This window comes from Struthio camelus, chromosome 23 (genome assembly GCF_040807025.1).
Source record: "Struthio camelus isolate bStrCam1 chromosome 23, bStrCam1.hap1, whole genome shotgun sequence".
NCBI classification, from domain to species: domain Eukaryota; kingdom Metazoa; phylum Chordata; class Aves; order Struthioniformes; family Struthionidae; genus Struthio; species Struthio camelus.
The window spans coordinates 7048438-7067183 of record NC_090964.1 but is presented as its reverse complement, the minus strand read 5'-3'; the positions used below and the strand labels follow the sequence as shown (position 1 = coordinate 7067183).

The 18746-nt window shown below is 65.8% G+C and overlaps 1 protein-coding gene across 2 annotated transcripts; it reads left to right on the top strand.

Moving 5' to 3' along the window:
• The first annotated feature begins 1733 nt into the window (after positions 1-1733).
• LIN28A (lin-28 homolog A) lies at positions 1734-17881 on the top strand. 2 transcript variants are annotated; one of them, XM_068917599.1, is made up of 4 exons: positions 1734-1786; positions 2923-3101; positions 12380-12564; positions 14180-17881. In XM_068917599.1, exons 1-4 carry the CDS (start codon positions 1750-1752, stop codon positions 14391-14393), a joined length of 615 nt encoding a protein of 204 aa, XP_068773700.1. In that variant the 5' UTR covers positions 1734-1749; the 3' UTR covers positions 14394-17881. The 2 variants fall into 2 exon arrangements, with proteins under 2 accessions (XP_068773700.1, XP_068773701.1); XM_068917600.1 differs by lacking the exon at positions 1734-1786 and adding an exon at positions 1885-2118.
• Positions 17882-18746: the final 865 nt, after the last annotated feature.

The following is an 18746-nucleotide window of genomic DNA, read 5'->3' as shown; positions in this document are numbered from 1 at the left end:
GGGGCTCGTTGGCGCGCCCGACGGACGCGTCCTCGTCGCCCCCGCGAACCCTCGTGGGGGGGTTGCCTTGCGGCTGGTGTGCTGAATCGGGAGGTTTGGCAGCTCCCGCTGCCCCGCCCGTCCCCGTGGCATCGGCCCAAAGCGCAGGGACAACCCGAGAACTTCCCTGAACCATTATTAGCCCTGCTGAGTGCTGATAACAGGCAATTCCTGTCTCCACAAGTATCTCTCTCTGGTTCATCTCCGCTGTGGCAGGTCGCAGCCCCCCCCCCCCCCCCCCCGTTTTTTTCCCAGGGCTGCAGACACAGGGAAAGAAAAAATGAAAAACAAAAATAAAAATCCGGCTGCTCCTTTTTGGCCCCAAACCTCACTTGTCGGAGCGCGGCGAAGCCTCTCAGCTCTGCCGGGAAGGGAAGGGGGGAGGCCGAGCCGCGGGGGGGCTCGGCGGGTCCGTCCTGCCCCCGATGGCTGTGCGGGCCAGGAGGAGGAGGAGGAGGAGGAGGAGGAGGAAGGGCGGGAGCCCCCAGAACCCTGGACAGGGAGCGGCGGCGCTTCAGCACCATGGCCAGGGCCGGCGGCGCGGACGCCGGGGCGGGCGGCGCCCCCACGCCGCGCGGGGGTCCCCACGCGGGATCGGGGGCCCGGAGGAGGGGGTGGGCAGGGTGGTCCCGCCGCCCCCCTAGAGTGCCCAACCTAGCAAGCAGGGTGTGCCCCGCTGCTCGCCGGAGAAACGGGGCCCACGCGGCTGGGAGTCCCGCGTGGGGCAACGCCGGGGCAGCGCAGATACGGCTCCCCACGGGGCGTTTGCGGGGGTGGAGGGGACTCTCCCCGTTTGCCCCTGCTTGGCTTGGAGGGGCGGTGCTGGGTGGTGTCGCCGTGGGGGCAGCCCACGCGTCGCCACCACCCGCCCGGCGGCGTGGGCGCAGCGCGCTGCGGGCCGGGCCGGGCCGGGGCGGCGGCGGCGGGCGGCGCTGTCCCTCCGCCGCCGGGCCCGGCCGGATGGCGAGCGGGGCATTGTCCGCTCCGCACTGGCCACCGGAAATGGAGGCGCTGGTCACTCGCCCTTTGTCCCCGCCCGGCGCGGGGGGGCAGCGGCCCGCGGCCCCGCGGGGGCCCCGCCACCCCCGGCCGCAGTCGCGGGCCCCGAGGGCTGCCCGGCCCGAGGAGGGCTGGGGGCGCAGCACCGGGGTGAGCTCAGGTCCGCGGGGGGCCCGGCCCGACGGAGCGCACGGCCCCGCCGCCGGCAAGCGGCCGCAGCCCCCCGCGGACCTGCGAGTTTTTCCCACCCGTTTGGGTTTTTTTTTTTTTTCCCTCTCCCCCCCGGGGGCGAAGGGCCCGCGGGTGCCCGGCTGCCAGGGCAGGATCGGCCCGGTTGTCCCGGGCCAACCCCGGCGGGTGTCCCCGGGGACCCCCGGGTCGCAGGTGGCTTCGCTTGCGCGGGGGTGGGGGGAAGCGTGGAGAAATGAGGGGGAAACTCCGTCCCCCCCCCCCCCCGGGGGGTCCCACGGCCTTAGCGCATCGGGGGGGGGGGGTCATTTCTTCGGCTTGACAGGTGGCCTCGCCCTGATTGGAGCAGCGGGGGGGGGGGGAGAACCTCCCCCTCCCCAAATCCCTCCCGGAATGTATCGCTATTAACGCGGAGGGGGGGGGGGTTAATTAGGGTCACGTGGGGGGGGAGGGCGGGCGCCCCCCGGGCGGGCTCGAACCCGCGGAGCGGCGGGGCGGGCGGCGCAGGGCCGGCGCGGCGGGATGGCGGAGGGGGGCCCCGCGCCCCCCGGCCCCGCGGGTGGGTGCCGGGGTGTTGCGAGGCGGGCGGGGGCGGCGGGGGCCGCTATTGTCTCCGAGAATTTGGGAGCCTTTGAAAAAACCCTCCCGCTCCCTCCCACCCCTATTGTTGGAGTGAAGATGGAGTCAAACCTCTCCCGGCTCCCTCCTGTCGGGGTCTAAGCTGTGGTTTTTTTTTTGTTGGTTTCTTTTTTTTTTTTTTTTTTTTTTTTTGGCTGGGCTGATACCCTCAAAGCTGGCCGAGGAGGAGGAGGGAGGAGGCGGTAACAGCCACAGCTCGGAATTTGCAAGCGAGTGTCGGGATGGGGTCTGTTTCCAACCAGCAGTTTGCAGGTTAAGTTATATTATTGTCGCAGCCCGCCTCGGCTCCGCGATTATTAATAACCCCATCGCGGCCCGGCCGCAGGGCCCCCGCGCAGCCCGGCCCGCTTGGGCCCGCTGCGCCCTGCCAGCGAGGCCGGCGCCCTGCGCCCTGCTGCCTCAGCTCTAGGGCTGCGCTTTGGGCTTTTGGGGGTTTTGTTTTGTTTTTTCCTTCCCCCCCCTCCCCGTCCCAGGATGAGCCCAGAAGTTTGGGGCTGACCCTGGATGCCGGGGTCGGTTTTGAACCGGGGGCTCCTGCTGTGCCCGGATGGCTGCTGATTTGGGAGGGGGGAATAGAGCTACTTTCTCCAGCGTGGTCTGCTGGGGACGGGGTGATTTCGGGTTGGTATTTTGGGGGAGATTTTCCTTTTTTGTGCTTTGTTTGTTTGTTTGTGGGGGTTTTTTGGGGAGGGAGGGATGGACTTAGGGGCTGCCAGCCCGGCACTGCCCGGGTCGTGCCGAAAGGAGCTGCTCTCCTCTCCTCGGGCTCCTGGAGCGATCCCTGCGCGCACACGGAGGCAGAGCTGATCTCTCTGTTTTGGGGATGGGGCGGGGTGCCTTTTCCCTGCATGCCAGCCTGCAGGACCCGAGCAGGATTTGGCCCCTCCAGGGGTGCTCGCTCCCCCCGCTGCCGGCTCCCTGGGGCTCCGGGGCAGGCAGGCAGCAGCCGTGCTGCGAGGGGAGGCTCGGGGGTCCCGGGGCCTGGATGGGGCAGCTGGCGGGGACCCTCAGCTCCCCCGGCCCCTCAGCTCAGCCGGTTCATGGGTCTGTCCCCAGGTGCGAAGACGGGCGAGGAGCCGGCGGGAGACTCGCCCAAGGCTGAGAACGAGCCCCAGCTGCTGCACGGCTCCGGCATCTGTAAGTGGTTCAACGTCCGCATGGGCTTCGGGTTCCTCTCCATGACCGCCAAGGGCGGCGCGACGCTGGACTCCCCTGTCGATGTCTTCGTGCACCAGGTACGCGGCAGCGGGGACGGCTCCTGCCCGGGGGGAGGAAAGGGGGTGCAGCCCCTGGCACCCCCAGGGGATGCCGGTCAGGATGGGGACCCCTATGCTGCCTCCGTAGGAGGCAACTGCCCCCCCCATGCCAGCATCCCCCGGGGGAGCTGGGGACCCCTCAGGCTTGGGGCTTCCCCCCCCCAGCCCCTGCCTCTCTCTCAGCCTGATGAGAGAGGGAGGGCAGGGACAGCGGTCGCCCCTCCGCAGCCCGGGTCTCATCTCCAGGGACCGGCCCTGTAAACTGATCCCGGAGCGATTTCATTTTCTCATCATGGTTCCCTGGGGAGCCCTTTAGAGCGGGGCGAGGGGCCCTGATCCGGGGGGAGCAGGTGCCCAGCGGCTTGAGAAGAGGGTGAGCGGCACATGCTGGAGGGGGGATGCTGGCAAGGGGAAAGAGCTGTCTGTTCTCCCCCCCCCCCCCCCCCAGCATTGGGTGCGAGATCCTGGGAGCCCTGAGCCGGGCAGGCAGGAGAGATGGGACTTTCCCCAGCTGGTGGCTCATCCTCGAGGGGGGATTTGACTCTGCTCGGGGCCCTGGGACGCTGGCCCTGGGAATTAGAGGAACAAAATGGTCTTTAACGCGGTGACGTGTGCTCGGTCCCCGTGCTGCGCTCTTGGGGGACAAAAGTCCTGCTGGAAACTTGCCCTGCTCCCCTGTATGGGGATGGAGGGGCACTTCCTAGCTGTGGTCGCCCCAGCTGCGGCTGGCACAAAGGCACGTGGGGTCGCACACGTGCCCCTATAGTTTCTATCTAATGCATATAACATATAGTAGCATATAGTAGTGACGGTCTTGTGTCGGGGTTGAGCTGCAAGCACCTTTCTGAGCAGAGAAGCCCCGCGCGCATCTGCTCTGTGATCCTGCCCCTGCGCTAAGGGGAATTGCCGCTTCGGGGGTGAAGGTGCTGCCTGCAGCAGCTGAGACCCGAGTCGGGGGGAGCTGGGGAAACGGGCTGGAAGACGGTGCCCAAATCGGGGCCATCGGGCAAGCACTGGGCAGCGCGGGAGGGAGACGTCGGGCTTGCTTGGAAACGTGGCTGCGCCGAACGCGCTGGCTCCCTTCTCCGAGAGCCCCGGGTCTGCGCGAGCCCCGTGGGAAAGCGGCGGCCGTCGGGGCTGGGCAGCACGGCGAGCGCTGGCCAAGGGGCACGGGTGTCTCCAGAGCAAACACAGGTGTTTTCCTTGGTGCGGTTGGGGGCAGCCACATGGGATTTGTCCCGCCTGGACTAATTTAGCAAGTGAACAAACGTGGGAGAGCTGCATCCCTTTTCCTTCATTTGCAGCATGGTGAGCCGTGGCAAGAAAACACCTTTTGTAGCAGCTACTATCCCGGACCCTAAACGTGGCTCCAGTTGTGAGCAAGGGCCCCAAATCGGCCGAGGGAGCGCACACAGCCCCGCTGTCCCTGCAGGCAGTCGCCGCAGCATCGGGTCCTCCCTGCAGGGAGCAAATGGGGCTTTGCATGTCAGTGCAATTTGGCGTGACCCAGCGCCAACCGGAGGAGTCTCCCCTGGGTCTGTTGCCCCCAGAGAGTCGAGGTTTCCGATTGCTCTTACTCGCGTTTCTGCAGGAAAAGGGAACAAGCCGGGCTGCCTCTGCCTGGTGCGTCCCGGCACCCAGGGGAAGGTCGCAAACCAGCAGCTTCCCCGGCCGGGACCTGGAGAGCCCCGACCCTGGCGGCCGGTGGCACGCGGGGGGCTCGGTGCGTTCGGGGAGCACAGCGAGCGCGCAGGACCGTGCGGGTGGTTTCTGGTGTCGGAGAGGAGCCGGGAAGGCAGCATGCGCTGTCCGAGCGGTGATGCGTGTGTGGCCGCCCCGTGCGCCTGCAGCGAAGGGCGGCATGCTTTCGCGTAGGTTTGCCCATACGGGGAACCATCAGCAGAGCCGTTCGTCTCGAGACCAGGCTCGAATCCAGCCCCAGGCTGCTACCGGTGGAAAGTCGTTTCTCTCCGGCGGCTGAGCCGCGGGTGAAACCAGCCCAGGCTGTGCCATCCTCGGCGTCCTGGGGAGAGGGAGCAAACCGGCACGGGAGCCTGGCGGGGGGAGCGGGCAGGTCTGCCCCTGCTCCCCGAGTCGGGCATCGAGGCTCTGCCGAAGGGCCGGCACCCGACTCCGCTGCCCGGGGAGCGAGCCAGACCTCGAAGGGCGAAAGCCAAACTCTGCTGCGGGGGGGCGGTGGGGCCTGGGGGTGCCGGGCTGAGGGTGCCGCACGCGGTGCCCCAAACCAGACATTCGGGTTTAACAGAGCCCCGATAACCCATTCCTTCCCCTCTTCATTTACATATGTGAATGATGACCCACAGGAAGTAATCGTGGGAGAAAGAAGGGAATTGGCCTCTTTAGATCTATTAAATCACTTTATTACAGGAACCAGGTCTGAATGGCCCTTCTCTGCGGGGAGCGCGTCTCCATCTCTCTCGCCCTTTATCTGATCACAAAGAGATTAAAATCTCGGCAGGACAGGAGACTAACAGGGCTCCTCCAGGGCTGCCTTTCCCTCTCATTGTGAGCCAAAAATGAGGCATTTGGGTTAAAATGCCTCCCCTGGTCACTGGAGATAGATTCATTTGGGGGCTGCGAGGAGACAGAGGTGGTGAAGCTTGGAGGAGCAGGTCGTCCTGGGGATGCCGAGACCCGAGCAGCACCCACGAAGGGGCTGGGGGGTCTCGAGCCGGTATAAATCCAGCTGGTGCTGGTGAAAACCCCAAAACTGCAGTGTTTTACCCCAGGGGATGCAGCCCCAGGGTTCACACCTCTGCCCTGGGCGTCCGGTTACCGGAGCGTCCCGGCAGCGCTGGGCCCTGCCTGCTGCAGGGGATCGGGCTGCCCCGGCCGCCGGCAAGGACAAACCGGGAAAGAGGAAGAGGGCAGGAATCTGGGTCCCTTTTCCCACATGCCTCGACCGCCGGAGGGGAAGGGGCTGCCCGTCCCCGGGGGGCTGCGCTGCTCCCAGGCCCGGGGGAGCCCGCGCGAGCTGGGATGGAGCCACGCACCATCCGGCACCGTGTCTTGGGGCTTTTCCTCAACCTGGCAGGTCTAAATCCTTGAAAAAGGTGATTTTTTAGCTGGTTTATTCAGCCCTCCCTGTGCCCTTGGCCAGGGGAGCTTCTGGGCTGCGGGGGTCTGGTCCCCGGCATTGGGGTGACCCGGTCCCGCGAGGCGGATGCGGTCGGACCTGCCGCGGTCGGGACGTGGCCTCCGCGGGAGCATCTCGTCCTGTTGGCCTCGGCCGCCGCGGGGGAGCGCGGCAGGAAGCCGGCCTCGGACGTCCGTCCTGCCTTTCTGCTTAATCCTAGAAAGAATAACAGCCGGGGAGCCGGCGCGGGCGCACTGGGGAGGCGGCCGGGAGCCTGGCGGCGCTCGGGGCAGGCGCCGAGCCCTGGACGGAGCCGCGGGAGGCGGCGGGCGGCTTTATCCCCGCTTTGCTGCGCGGGGAACAAGGCCACCGGGGTTAAGGCTGGCGGCGGGGACCCGCGTCCTGGCGGTTCACCCCAGCTCGTGCGGCCGCCCAGCGCCGCCCCGGAGGGGTCCCGCTGAGAAGCGACCCGAACGGGAGGTTTTTAAGAGCGCGTGCTTTCGGCCGGACCCGTTCCTGAGCGCGAAGCAGCGTTTGCCCTTGCGGGAGCGGCGGGGAGCTGGGTCCTAGCTGGCGGCTCCGGGGGCGGCCGGGAATAGCCCGGGCTTCCCGCGGGAGCCGGCTGGCGCAGCCCCCCCCCCCGCCCCGGGCCGGGTTTCCCCCGCGAGCGGGGCCGCGGGAACCTATTGGGAGACTTGCTGCCGTTTGGGCAAGTGGCTGGGTGCAGCGGACCGACGGCTCCTACGTGGGCACGGGAGACTTGATACCTTTTTCTTGCCCCCCTCCCTGCCTGTGTGACCTTCCTCCGTTTGCCCCCCGGGAGGGCTCGAGGCCAGGTTATCCCGCAGTCCGGTTTTGCTCCGGGCCGCCGGTGGGGTGGGCGTCCCGGGTGCCGCCGAGCGCCCTGGGGGTGCCGCCAGCCCCATCCCTGCCTGCATTAAACGTGTCCCGCCTGGAAAGGGTCCTTTGGGGTCGAAATGCACTTTTGTTTTAATGGGGGAGGGGAGGCAGGAGCAAAAAATTTTTTTTTGTTTTTTGGTTGCTTTTAAAAATCACCGCTGGCGTAAAACCGCGTGGGGCCGGGTCCCGCGCCCGGCCGCCGGGGAGAGCGGCTTCGTTCCGCCCTCGCCGCGCGCACAAAAAAAGCCCCCTGTCTCTGTCTAAAGATTAACTGATGGCTGCAGGCACATCCCTTCCCCCAGCCCCAGGGGGACGGCAGGGAGAGAAAACACCCTTCCGCGGTCGCCCAGATAAAACGGCCCAAACGAGAGGGATTTCTCCCCGTCTCTGGGGCGAGGGGCGCGAGTTTGGGAAGGGCCCGGCTGGACCCGCGGCGCCGAGCCCCTTCCCTGCCTCTCCTCCCGCCCGTTTACCTCCTCTTAAGGCTAAACCGCATCCGAAGCCCCGATAACCGATTCGGCCGCGGCTCGCGAGCTCGGCGCCGCCGGGAAGGCGCGCGGCCGCTCCGGCATGCGCGAACCCGCTTTGCTTGGGTAGTTAATTTGGGAGTATGAAATTAATATGCAGCAGCTGATCCTAATTAGCTGCCCCGTGGCCCCGGGTGTTCCCAGCCTGCCCCCGAGCCGGGTCCTGCCCGGAAAGCGAGCGAGGGTTTGGCTACGTCAGGGGCGGTTAAAAATAAAATGGAGCAAACGGAAGCGGCGGGTGGAGGGCGGCCGAAGGGACGCGTTGGACCCCGGCGGAGGCTTGTCTTCGGAAGCAGTATCTAGAGTTTGATTTGATTTGCTTCCCTGTAAGAAAATAAAGGGTAAGCAGAGCTAAACCTGTATCGTGGCAGGAGAGTAACTTCATTTTGATTGCATTGGAATAAGAGGAAAAGCTCCCGAGGACGTCGCTGCAGAGCGCGAGAGGGCAGGACTGGAGGGAGCAGGAAAGTTTGAGGGGGACTTGCGGGGCTCTGCGCCAAGCCCTCCGGGCCCAACAGGACCCTCTTCCCAGGCCGAGCATCTGAGCTGGTTCCCGCTGCGCCCTGGACGCGGACGAGGCGCCGAACGGCAGGCAGCGAGCGCGCTGCCCCCGCGCCGGGGAAAACCGGCAAAGCGATGCCGGGGGCAAGGCGCAGGGAATTCGGCGGGCGCCAACGCCGCGGCACGCACGCCGGCTGCAAACGCCGTTTCCCCGCCGGCCTCGTGCCAGGGTGCGCTAGGTCATCGCTCGGTGCCCCCCCCAGTGCTGGAAAACCCTGCGCTTGCTAAAAGATGCTGCAGGGGGTTATTTCCCCCCCGGGGCTGTGGCCGGTGGCGTCCCCAGCAGAGCTGCCCCCTTCCAAAAATCACGCAGCTCCCGCAGCCGGGCTGGAAACGGCGCGTGGGGCCACCGCGGGCAGCAGGGCTGCGTGCGCCGGGGCCGGCGTCCCTCGGCTCTGCGGGGACGCTGCGCCGCTGCGGGGAGCCGAGGTTTGGGGGGCAGCGGCTCCCAGGGCCGCCGTGCCCGGCGCTGCCTTGGGCCGCTCCCCCAGCCTCGCCGTCGCTCCTGGAGCCGCTCTGAACTCGGCATCCGAAGCCGGCCTGTTTTCCGAGGGATTTAGGTTGAAAGCGATGCCGTTTTCATGCATAGATAAGAGGGGCGATGGAGCGGCTGCTCTGCCCCGGGCCCCTCGGCACACAAAGGTGGTTTGATGAACCGGCCGGCCGGGGCTGCCCGGGAATAATGTGGCCTTGTGCGGCGCTGCCCCAGCGCCTGGGGGTCCGGGGCGGCCGCGGGGACAATGGTGACCCGGGGCTGGCCAAGCCCCTGCAGCACCCGCGGGGCCGCCTGGGCTCCTCGGTGGCCAAACGCTGCCCGTCCTTCGCCTGCAGAGCACCTCGGGGCCGGGGCTGGCCTCGGCCTTTGTCCGCGGCAAATAACCGCGGAGTCGCGGGGGGCCGGGGCGGACGAAAGCGGGGGTGCGAGGGCGGCCCGGCCAAGGGGCGGCAGGGGCTGCCCCTTGGCGGGGAGCAGCCTGTGTTGCCGCTCCTCGCCCCGTTGGTTAACTCTGGATCCTAATGATGGCAAGCAAAGTGGCTGAGCTGAAATACCCTTTAAACGTGGTTTTTATAGTGAGGATGCTGCTGCTTTGTAACACCAGCCCTGAAGAGAGCCTGGGGTCCTGCTACGCCACCCCTCACCAAAACCATCCCCAAGGGACCGACCCGGCCCGCACGGATGCCCTGCAAGGGATGCAGCCGCCGTGGGGCCGGGCCTGAAACCCTGGCACTGCGGCAGCGGGACCCGGCGGGCTCCCAGTGGCCGGATCGCTCCCGTCCAAGCCACCCGGGACCCGCTCCTGGGTGTTAAGGCCGGGCAGCAGGGCTGGCGGAGGGGCGGCCGGCTCTGCCCGGCGCGGGGGTCGGCGAGGCCGCGTGCGCCCCGGCCGCCCTCCCCCCGCCGGGGGCCTGGAACTCCTGGAATTTGCCCGGCGCGAGCAGCGGACAGCGACAGCCCTTTGTTCTCGCTGGCCGGCCCCGGTGGCGGCTCCGAGCGGGGCCCTCCCTGCGCGCCCCCTCGCCGGCCGCGCCGGGCTCTCGCTCCAATCCCCCCCCCCTTCCTCTCTTTATTTTTTGGGGGGGGGGGGGGAGGCCTGGGAAGGCTCCCGCTTTGTGTGTGGTGCGGGCCGGGGGCTCGGGGCCCCTTCCTTTCAGATGCAGGAGGTATGCAGCTAATTCAATGGGCTGCAGTTTGATTACCTATCTGATAACAGAGGAATGCCAGCAATGTGTGTGTTTTGGGAAGGGGGCAGGGGGGATGCGCGGGGACCACCAGCCACTCGCAGCTCACTTCAAAAGGCCGCGGCGGGGGGAGCGCTGGGGCGCCCCGGCCGCTGCCCCCCTCCTTCCCCGGGGAGAGGGCGTTTCCTTTGGCCTTTTGGCGGAGGGGGCCGGGGGGCCGAGGAGGCGGTTGCCATCCTCGCCTGCTCCGGGAAAATAAAGAGCTTCCCCGTCACGTTGCGGCCGCTTCTGCCTCAGCCCTCCTCTTCCTCGCCGGCCCTGCCGAAGCGGGGTGGGGGCGAGACCGGCGCGCCCCACGGCCGTTTGGGTCGGGACGTCCCGTGGGCGCGAGCTGCCCCAAGGGGTGGTTGGGTGCCGGGGTCCGGAGCAGGGGGGCCAGCGCCTGGCAGTTTTCATCTCCGCTAGTGTAAACACAGCTGGGCCGGCTGCGGCGCTAAACACCTCCGATAAGGATCTGCGGGAGGCGGCTGCCTCTCGCCCCCCCACCCCGTCCTGCAGGGGTGCCCCCCCCCGCCCCGGGCTGGGGAGCGAAGCGCGGCCCCCTCCTCGCCCCCCCCCCGGGCTGGGCGGATGTGCCGGCCCAGGCGACGCTCGCTGCCCGTGCCGGGGCTCGGCGGGGGCGAAGCCGGGCTCGTGCCGGCGCTGAGCCCGGCGCCTGCCGCTCTTTGCCGGACGGACGCGAAGCTCCTGCTCGGAGCCGGCCTGGCGGAGGGTGAAGGCGCTGCTGGGGCTGGGCGCCTGCTGGGGCGCTGAGCGCCGGGGCGAAGCCGAGCAGCACTCGGCGGGGGTGACGGGGCTGTCCGAACCGGCCCCGGGCGGGCAGAGTGCGGTGCTGCGGCCCGAGACCCCGACGCGTCTCCGTCAGGGGGCTCGTGGCTCGGCGCTGGTTTTGGAGCGGGAGCGGGTCGGAGAGCCGAGGTTTCCGTGTGATCCCGTCCGAGGGAGCCTGGCTCGCCCCGAACCTCCGCAGCGGGCAGACGGGTGGCTTGGCCCCGCGAGTGGTTCTCCTTCCCCAGCCAGCCGGGTCTGGCCGACCCGGAGCCGGGCCCCAGGGACCAGAGCGGGCAAAGCCCTGGGAGAGGCTTGGGGAAGAAAGGAGGAGAAAAGCGCTATAAAAAGGGCCTCTGGGGTCATTTCTCCAGCCTTCCCGTTCCCTTCCCCTGCCCACGGACACAGGCACATCCTGGAGGAGCCCACTTGAAGGAAAAAAAAAAAGCCCCACCGACGACTCTGTTTCCCCCCTCCCTGCTTTTTTCGGGGTGCTTCCCCGCGGGGCTGGAAGGGGCGAGGGCTGCAGCGCGCCCTTGCCGGGCAGCGGCGCCCGGCTCCGCGGGAAGAGCGGGCGGCGGCGCCACGTGACGGTGACTCAGGAGCCCATGAATGGGCGAGAGGCTCCATTCATAAAAAGCAGGGTCCTGCTGGCAGGCGCGGCGCGGTGCAGCCCGCCGGGCTCGGCCGCGAAGCGGAGCTGCCTGCGCCGGGCCCGGCGAGGTGGAGCTGCTCCTCCTCTGCCGGCAAAGCCCCCTGCGCTCTTTACTCGCCCTGCTTTGCCCCCCTCAAACGAAGCGGAGCCCCCCCCCCCACTCAAGCCCGATCTGGGTCTTTCTGAACTCCCGAGTTTGATTTTGGGGTGTTGACTGGTGTGGTGGTCCCAGGAAGGAAAGGGGATGCAGCCAGCACAGATGATCCCGGGCTAAACAGCTGCTTAATTTGGGGGGGGGGGGGCATTTAAAGGGTTTTAACTGAGCAGAGCTGCAGCAAAAGCGATGCTCCGGTTGGGGTTAGCTGGGACCCCAGGGCGAGTGGCGTCGGGCTTCAGCATAGCAGCTGTTTAAGGATGCTCGGGCGAAAGGACTGCAGACCTGGGGTGAGCGAAGGCCAGAAGAGCCATGTTTTTGATAACAGCCTCGCCAGGTCACACCGGGAAAGCGCAGCCTTCGGGCCCCAGAGAAAAGCTCCTCATTGTTCTGGGAAGCTGAGCAGGGAGGGCCGAGCAAACGCCTCCCGTAGGGCCCCGCTTTCTGCACCAGCGTATTATATCCTCTGCGGTTTACAGCGGATTTGCCATTGCACGCGTGCAAGGGGGCTCGCTCTGTGTCGCGCGGGTCCTGCCCCTGCGCGGGGAGGCGCGAAGTGCGCGCGGAGGGCAGCAAAGAGCCGGCTGCCATCGTTTGGCTGGGGCAGAAGCGGGGGGGGGGGGCAGGCACGGGGGAGACCTCGATGCTCCTCGCACCCTGGGACGATGCTTGCAGGGCTGGGGCTCGTCGCGGGCCCAGGAGCAAGGGGCTCAGCGCCACTCTGCACCGTGGCTGCGCCCCAGGTAATGTCCGTCGGCAAAACCAGGGCCTGGCAGGGGGGCGCGTCGGCTGGAGGGGCCGTCCTGCCGCGGCCCCGGCGCGGCGCTCACCCCCTCCTTTCCTCGCCTCCCCCAGAGCAAGCTCCACATGGAGGGTTTCCGCAGCCTCAAGGAGGGCGAAGCTGTCGAATTCACCTTCAAGAAGTCATCCAAAGGCTTGGAGTCCATCCGGGTGACCGGCCCGGGCGGCGTCTTCTGCATCGGCAGCGAGAGGAGACCGAAGGGCAAGAACCTGCAGAAACGCAGGTCGAAAGGAGACCGGTAAGGGGCGAGTGGGGTCGGGGCGGCCTCGGGGCATGGTGCCGGGAGGGGACGCCGGGCTCCGGGCCGGCGCGGGCGAAGATCCGAGTGTCCCCGTCCACCCGTGTCTCCTTTGTGTCCCCTGGGACGGAGCTCGTCCCCACGGTGCTCGGCGGCACTGGGCGCCGGAGGGCAGGGAGCTGCGGGCAGGGACCCCCATCCTGCCCGCTTTGGCGCTGGGAAAGGCTGGAAGATGAGCGTCGCGGGGCGGCAGGGCGCTGGCCCCGGGGTGCACGGCGGGCGCTGGCCCTTCCTCGGGGAAAGACGCTTCCTTCAGCCTTTAATGAGCGGCAGATGCAGCTTTTTGGGGAAAGGGCAGAAAAGCGGCAGCGAGAGGGCAGAGGTCGGGGAGGCGCCGGACCGACGTTCCCGTTGCGTGCGTGAGCCGCGGCCGCGCTGAGCTGGCTGGGGGGGGATTTTCTCCGAGAGGAGCCCGTTGCTGGGGGTCAGGAAGCGGCCGGACGTCCTAGCAGCATCTCCCGCGGCGGCGCTCAGCCCCGCGGCGAGTTTCTGGCCGAGCGTTCGCTGCTGCTCCCGTCGCCCCTCTCCTCCCCGTGCCGGCTGCTGGGGAGCTGCGCTTGCACCCGGCCGTCGCCACGAGCGGGTTTGCCAAGGGGCCAGAAGGGAATTGGGAAGGAAAAGGGAAGCAAACGGTTGTGGCCATCCTAGACCCGTGCGGGATTTAAGGATGCCGTGCCCAGCCAGCTCCCTCTCCCCGGGTTGCTCTGATGGGAACGTGGCACCCGTGCGGGGAGAGCGGTGAGGGCAGAGCCGGGGACGAGCCCAGGCTGGGGCTGCCCCTCGCCGGAGGCCGGGCTCGGGGTGTTTGTTCTCCGGCCGGAGATGCCGCCTGTCCCCCTGCCTGTTGCCGCTCCGGCGGTGGTACCCTCCGCGCAGGGTCCGGGCGTGCAGGGTCCACAACCATAGCTGAGCTAGAGGGGTCTGTGCCCCTGATTTTGTCCCCGACGTCCCTGGTTTCGGCGCGTGGGTTTGCTGCCATCTCCTGGGTACAAGCAGCACCACTGGGCCATGCTGGGGCAGGACTGGGATCCGCGGGGGCTGCGCTGGGCGAGCCGCCCTCCTCTCCCAAAGAGCGAGCTGCTCCGGGGGCCGCGGGTCGGCTGCCCGTGCTGGCAGCCCCGCTGGGAACGGGGCCGTGCGGAAAAGCCGGAGCTCCCCGACCCGGCTCCCGCGGCAGAGCCTGGCGCTGGCCCAGCCGCCCGGCTCCCGCAGCGGCGCCCCGGGGCGCGCGGTGCTCCGAGCGCCGGGAAAGCGGGCTGCCACCGAAGGATGGATGGACCACCAGCACCCTCCCTGGGTGCGCGACCCCCTGCGATGGGGACGGGGCGCCGGACAGAGAGGGGGTGACTCGGGGGCGGCAGTGCGGGGCAGGGGACGTGTCCGTGGCACGGCTGCTTGACGCAGGCAGAATTTGACGGGTGCCCCAGGCCGGTGGCCAGGAGCTGCCGGCCGGACCCGCCGGCGCGCTGCAGCCCTGCGCCAGGACGCGCGCCGGCCAACGGCCTCGTTTGGTTTTTCCTCCTCAAATCTCTCCCCCGGCCCCCCCCCCCCCCAGATGCTACAACTGCGGCGGGCTGGATCACCACGCCAAAGAGTGCAAGCTCCCACCGCAGCCCAAGAAATGCCACTTCTGCCAGAGCATCGCCCACATGGTCGCCAACTGCCCGGCGAAAGCGCAGCAGTCACCCAGCTCGCAGGGAAAACCTGCCTACTTCCGCGAGGAGGAGGAAATGCACAGCCCGGCCCTCCTCCCCGAGAGCCGGGAATGATGGCGGGTGCCGGGGGGGGGCTCCCGCCGGGGCGAGACGGCTTTGACGAGGCACCGGGCAGCGCTGGGGGCTGCGGGGAGGGAGGGCAGGACGGACGGACTGGGCAGGGAGGACGGCAGGGTCCCACGGCGGCCCTGCCCAGCCCGCCGTCCGCGGCCTGGGAAAAGCCCTGCTTTAATTGGGATGGCTCCAAAAATAGGGGGAGGCGGTGCCCAGCGCACCTCTTCCAGCTTAAAAAAAGCCGCACGCGATTCACGTTTGTTCCTTCTCCAAACGAAGCCCGTGAGTAGCATCGCTGGGAGGAGGAGCAGAGAAGCAACATCCCAGGGAGGCGCCGGCCCAGCCTGGACGACGTCCCCGGCGAAGGCGAGCTGAGCGGGGACCGCTGCCGCCTCCCGCCGCTCCGTCCCTCCCCGCGTGCCCGGGACGGAGGGAGCGGCCGGGGCAGCGCGGGTTTCTGTGCCGCCGCTGTAACCGGCGGAGCCCCGATTTCGGCTGCGTCCGGAAGGAAACGGCCCGGGAAACCTCGAGCCCTGCTTGGGCCCCGGCCACGGGGCAGCGCCTGCGCCCTGGGATGTTGCTGGCAGAGTTTCCCCTCGGATGCTGTGTATAAAACACCTCCAGGGTCTCCACGTACCCAAATGTGGCTTGATCTAGACGCCGCATTGGCCGGGTCTGGATCAAATCCATGCGGGATACAAACGCACCTCTGCTCCTCCTGCCTGGGTGTTCGAACCGGGCTCTGGACGCTCCCGGCCCGAGTCCCTGCGGCGGGCAGAGCAAAAGGGTGACCCAGTCCGTCCGCGGCCGCGGCTGTCCCTGCCCAGCAGCCCCGCTAGCCTTGCCTTTATTTATTGGCGCCGGTGGACCGCTCTCCTCCAGCCTCCCCGTCCGTGCCGAAGCCAACGCCGAGTGAAACCTGCACTAGGATGTGCGTGAATGACGTATCTTTGGGTTTGTTTGTCGTCTTTGGTTTTGTTTTGTTTTTTTTTTTAATATAAATATTCTGTTTTTGTATTTTTGTATATTTTAATCTTTAAGGAAAAAAAGAAAAAAGAGAGAGAGAGAGAGAGAAAGGACCTAACTCCTGCAACTTATTCTCAGGTATTCGAGCAATCTCAGGGATAAAATGCCTCTGTAGCCCAGTGCTGGACAGAGAGGAGGGTTTTTTCTAACAGCACAAAGACGTGACAAAGTTTGTATTGGAAGCGTAGATCTACCTCACTGGATGTTCGCTAGGTGGACTGACGTGTTGTTGAGCTTTTTGGTTGTGTTTTTTGGTATGTTTGGGTTTTGTTTTCTTTTGAACTGTATTTTAATAGAGTCTCTTTCCCTTCCCCACTGGACCGAGGAGGAATTTGGGGCTGTAGCTCTGCGCGAGGGGAAGGAGAAGCCAGGCGGTGCCACGGGCAAGGGCACAGCTGCTAGAGCCTGCGTTGGCTCCCCAACCCCAGATTTCCTCCCAGCCCGGTGTCTTTGAGGACTCTCCTCTGCTTCTCTCTCGCGCTCGCGCTCGGGCACACGGGTCCGCTCACAGCGGCTGGGGGAAACTCTGCGCTCCTGGTTTTGGGCCGCGGAGGGCGATGCTGCGTTAAACCTCGCAGCCCCGGGGGCCGGCTGGGCCCTTCCCCGGGGAGGACGCCTCGCCGGGCTGGTGTGCCAGAACGCGGGCACGGTTTCTGCTGTTTTTTAGGTAGCGATAGGTTTAGATGTAGATCAGGGCAGGGACAGGTAGGGAGCACCTGCTCCGTCCTTGCCAACAGGACCCACCGCGGGGGTGGCTGAGGCCGTTTCGTACCGTCCCAAACCCTACCTGTGCCCGGGGCACAGAGTCGCTCCCCTAGCTGCTTTCCTGCTCTGCTACAGTAGTTTTTATGGTGAGGTGGTGGTCTCTTTTTTGGGAGGGTGGGGAAAGGCCTTTTAGTTCTTGAATAGCTGTGGGATCTGTACGCACCTGCTTCAGGATAACCGCTTTTGTCTGAACGGGGTAAATGCAATAGAGCGCACTGGGTTGCGTGTCTAAGCCTGGGCTTCGGGTCCCGCTGTCGCATTGCGGGGGGACCGCTGGCCTTCCCGTGTCCCCTTGGTTGTGCCGGGGAAACTGCTGCCCCCCTAACTCTTGTTTCTGTCTTGAAGAATCATGTAGAACCTTTCCCCTCCCCCTCCAATTTAATGGTTTGGTGACTTTCTGCTAGATGTCTAGTATGTGTAAATATCTCTGTAAATCTCTCCATTTTCTCTCAGTATTCTCCTCGATTATTGTTTACAAAAGTAAGAGGGAAAAAAAAAAGGAAAAAAAAAATAGCCAAAGCATCTAATAGGTTTTGGACCAGGGAGACAGGATCTTCTCTGTGTACTCTGCCTTGCAACTCTGCCTGTGTGGGGAGCTGACTTCTGTAACCATCCCTGTCCTAGACTAAAGCAAATAGTAAATGGCTAGTGAATCGCTCAGGTTTTCCTCAGGACCAGTAAGGTACCGGGATTCAAGGGAAAAAAAAACAGGGATTTTTATCTGTAAAGGGAAGCCACACTGGAAAAGATGGAATTTCTTGATTTGCATCTTCTCATTGCATTTGCTCTTGTGGTTCTTCCTGTATCTTGACAATAATTACTAAATTGCTGCATCATCACCTACCCTGCCCATGCAAGGGTTGCAGGTGCCGGGCACTATGCATTACGGGACAGCGTGAACTGCAGGTGGACAAGGCTGCACACTCAGGGTCAAGGTGTAGTATGGGAGCATCTGAATGTATAAGGAAAAGATGTCCCTCAAGAGATGTTTTCTCCCCTGGTGCAAAAGCCTTGAGTCACAAGATTGTCTACTAGGAGACGGAAGAATGTAACTCCATGTTTACTGCTAGCAACCAAAGCTTGTTTGTGTCAAACTCTTGAATTTTTATGAAGTGGGTGTGGGGGGGAGGGGGGATAAAAGGGGTGGCTGTGCACCGCTCAGGGGTTACACCCAAGCCGGACTTTCCAAAGAGCAGATTTCCTGCTGGAGTCTCTGCAGCAAGATCCAATATTCCGGTTGCTGCAGGGTTTTTTCCCCTCCTTTCATTTTTTTTTAAAATTTGTTTTTGTACCAACTACGTAAAATGTGGTTTTTTTCTTTTCTGGAAAAATAAAAATAAAGACCATGGGCAATGGCTGCTGGTGATGTTTTGGGTATGGTTTATTTTCCTCCCCTGGGGCCGTGAGGATGAGACACCCAGACCCAAAGAAGTAGGGGCTGCCTGTGTGCTGGGCGGAGGGGCGAGCAGGAGGGAGCGCCAGGAATAGGGCATGCAGGGTGGCTGAGCGGGCTGGCTTAGGGCAAGCTAAACCATCGGCAGCGCAGCCCTGACCTGAGCTGGGAAATCGGTGCAAGCGCTCCGCTCCTCCGCCAGCTCCCGCCAGGCGCATCCTGCTGCGAGCACGAGTAAGGGGAAACATGAGCAGCCTGCTGGGCCCCGTAACTGCCTCGGCCCCGCTGTCACCCTCTAGCCCCTCCAAACTGCTCCAGCCCTGCTGTCACCCTCCAGCCCCCCCATAACTGCCTTGGTCCTGCTGTCACCCTCTAGCCCCCCACAACTGCTCCAGCCCTGCTGTCACCCTCCAGCCCCCCACCCCCCAAAACTGCCCCAGCCCCACTGTCACCCTCCAGCCCCCCATAACTGCCTTGGTCCTGCTGTCACTGTCCAGCCCCCCCACCCCCCAAAACTGCCCCAGCCCTGCTGTCACCCTCCAGCCCCCCCCCCAAACTGCCCCAGCCCCGCTGTCACCCTCCAGTCCCCCCACCCCAAAACTGCTCCAGCCCTGCTGTCACCCTCCAGCCCCCCATAACTGCCTTGGTCCTGCTGTCACCCTCTAGCCCCCCCAAAACTGCTCCAGCCCTGCTGTCACCCTCCAGCCCCCCCCCATAACTGCCTTGGTCCTGCTGTCACCCTCCAGCCCCCCCAAAACTGCTCCAGCCCCCCCCATAACTGCCTTGGTCCTGCTGTCACCCTCTAGCCCCCCCAAAACTGCTCCAGCCCTGCTGTCACCCTCCAGCCCCCCCCCCATAACTGCCTTGGTCCTGCTGTCACCCTCCAGCCCCCCTGTCACCCTCCAGCCCCCCCTAAAACTGCTCCAGCCCCCCGTCACCCTCCAGCCCCCCAAAACCGCCCCGGCGCCGATGTTACCCTCCAGGCCCCGCACAACCCCAGCCCCACTGTCACCCCACAGCCGCCATCATACCCCCCGCCCCGCCCCAGACGCACGCGCCCTGCGGCCTCCTCCCATCGCGCACGCGCCCTGCGGCCTCCTCCCATCGCGCACGCGCCCTGCGGCCTCCTCCCATCGCGCACGCGCCCTGCGGCCTCCCTCGCCCCGCGC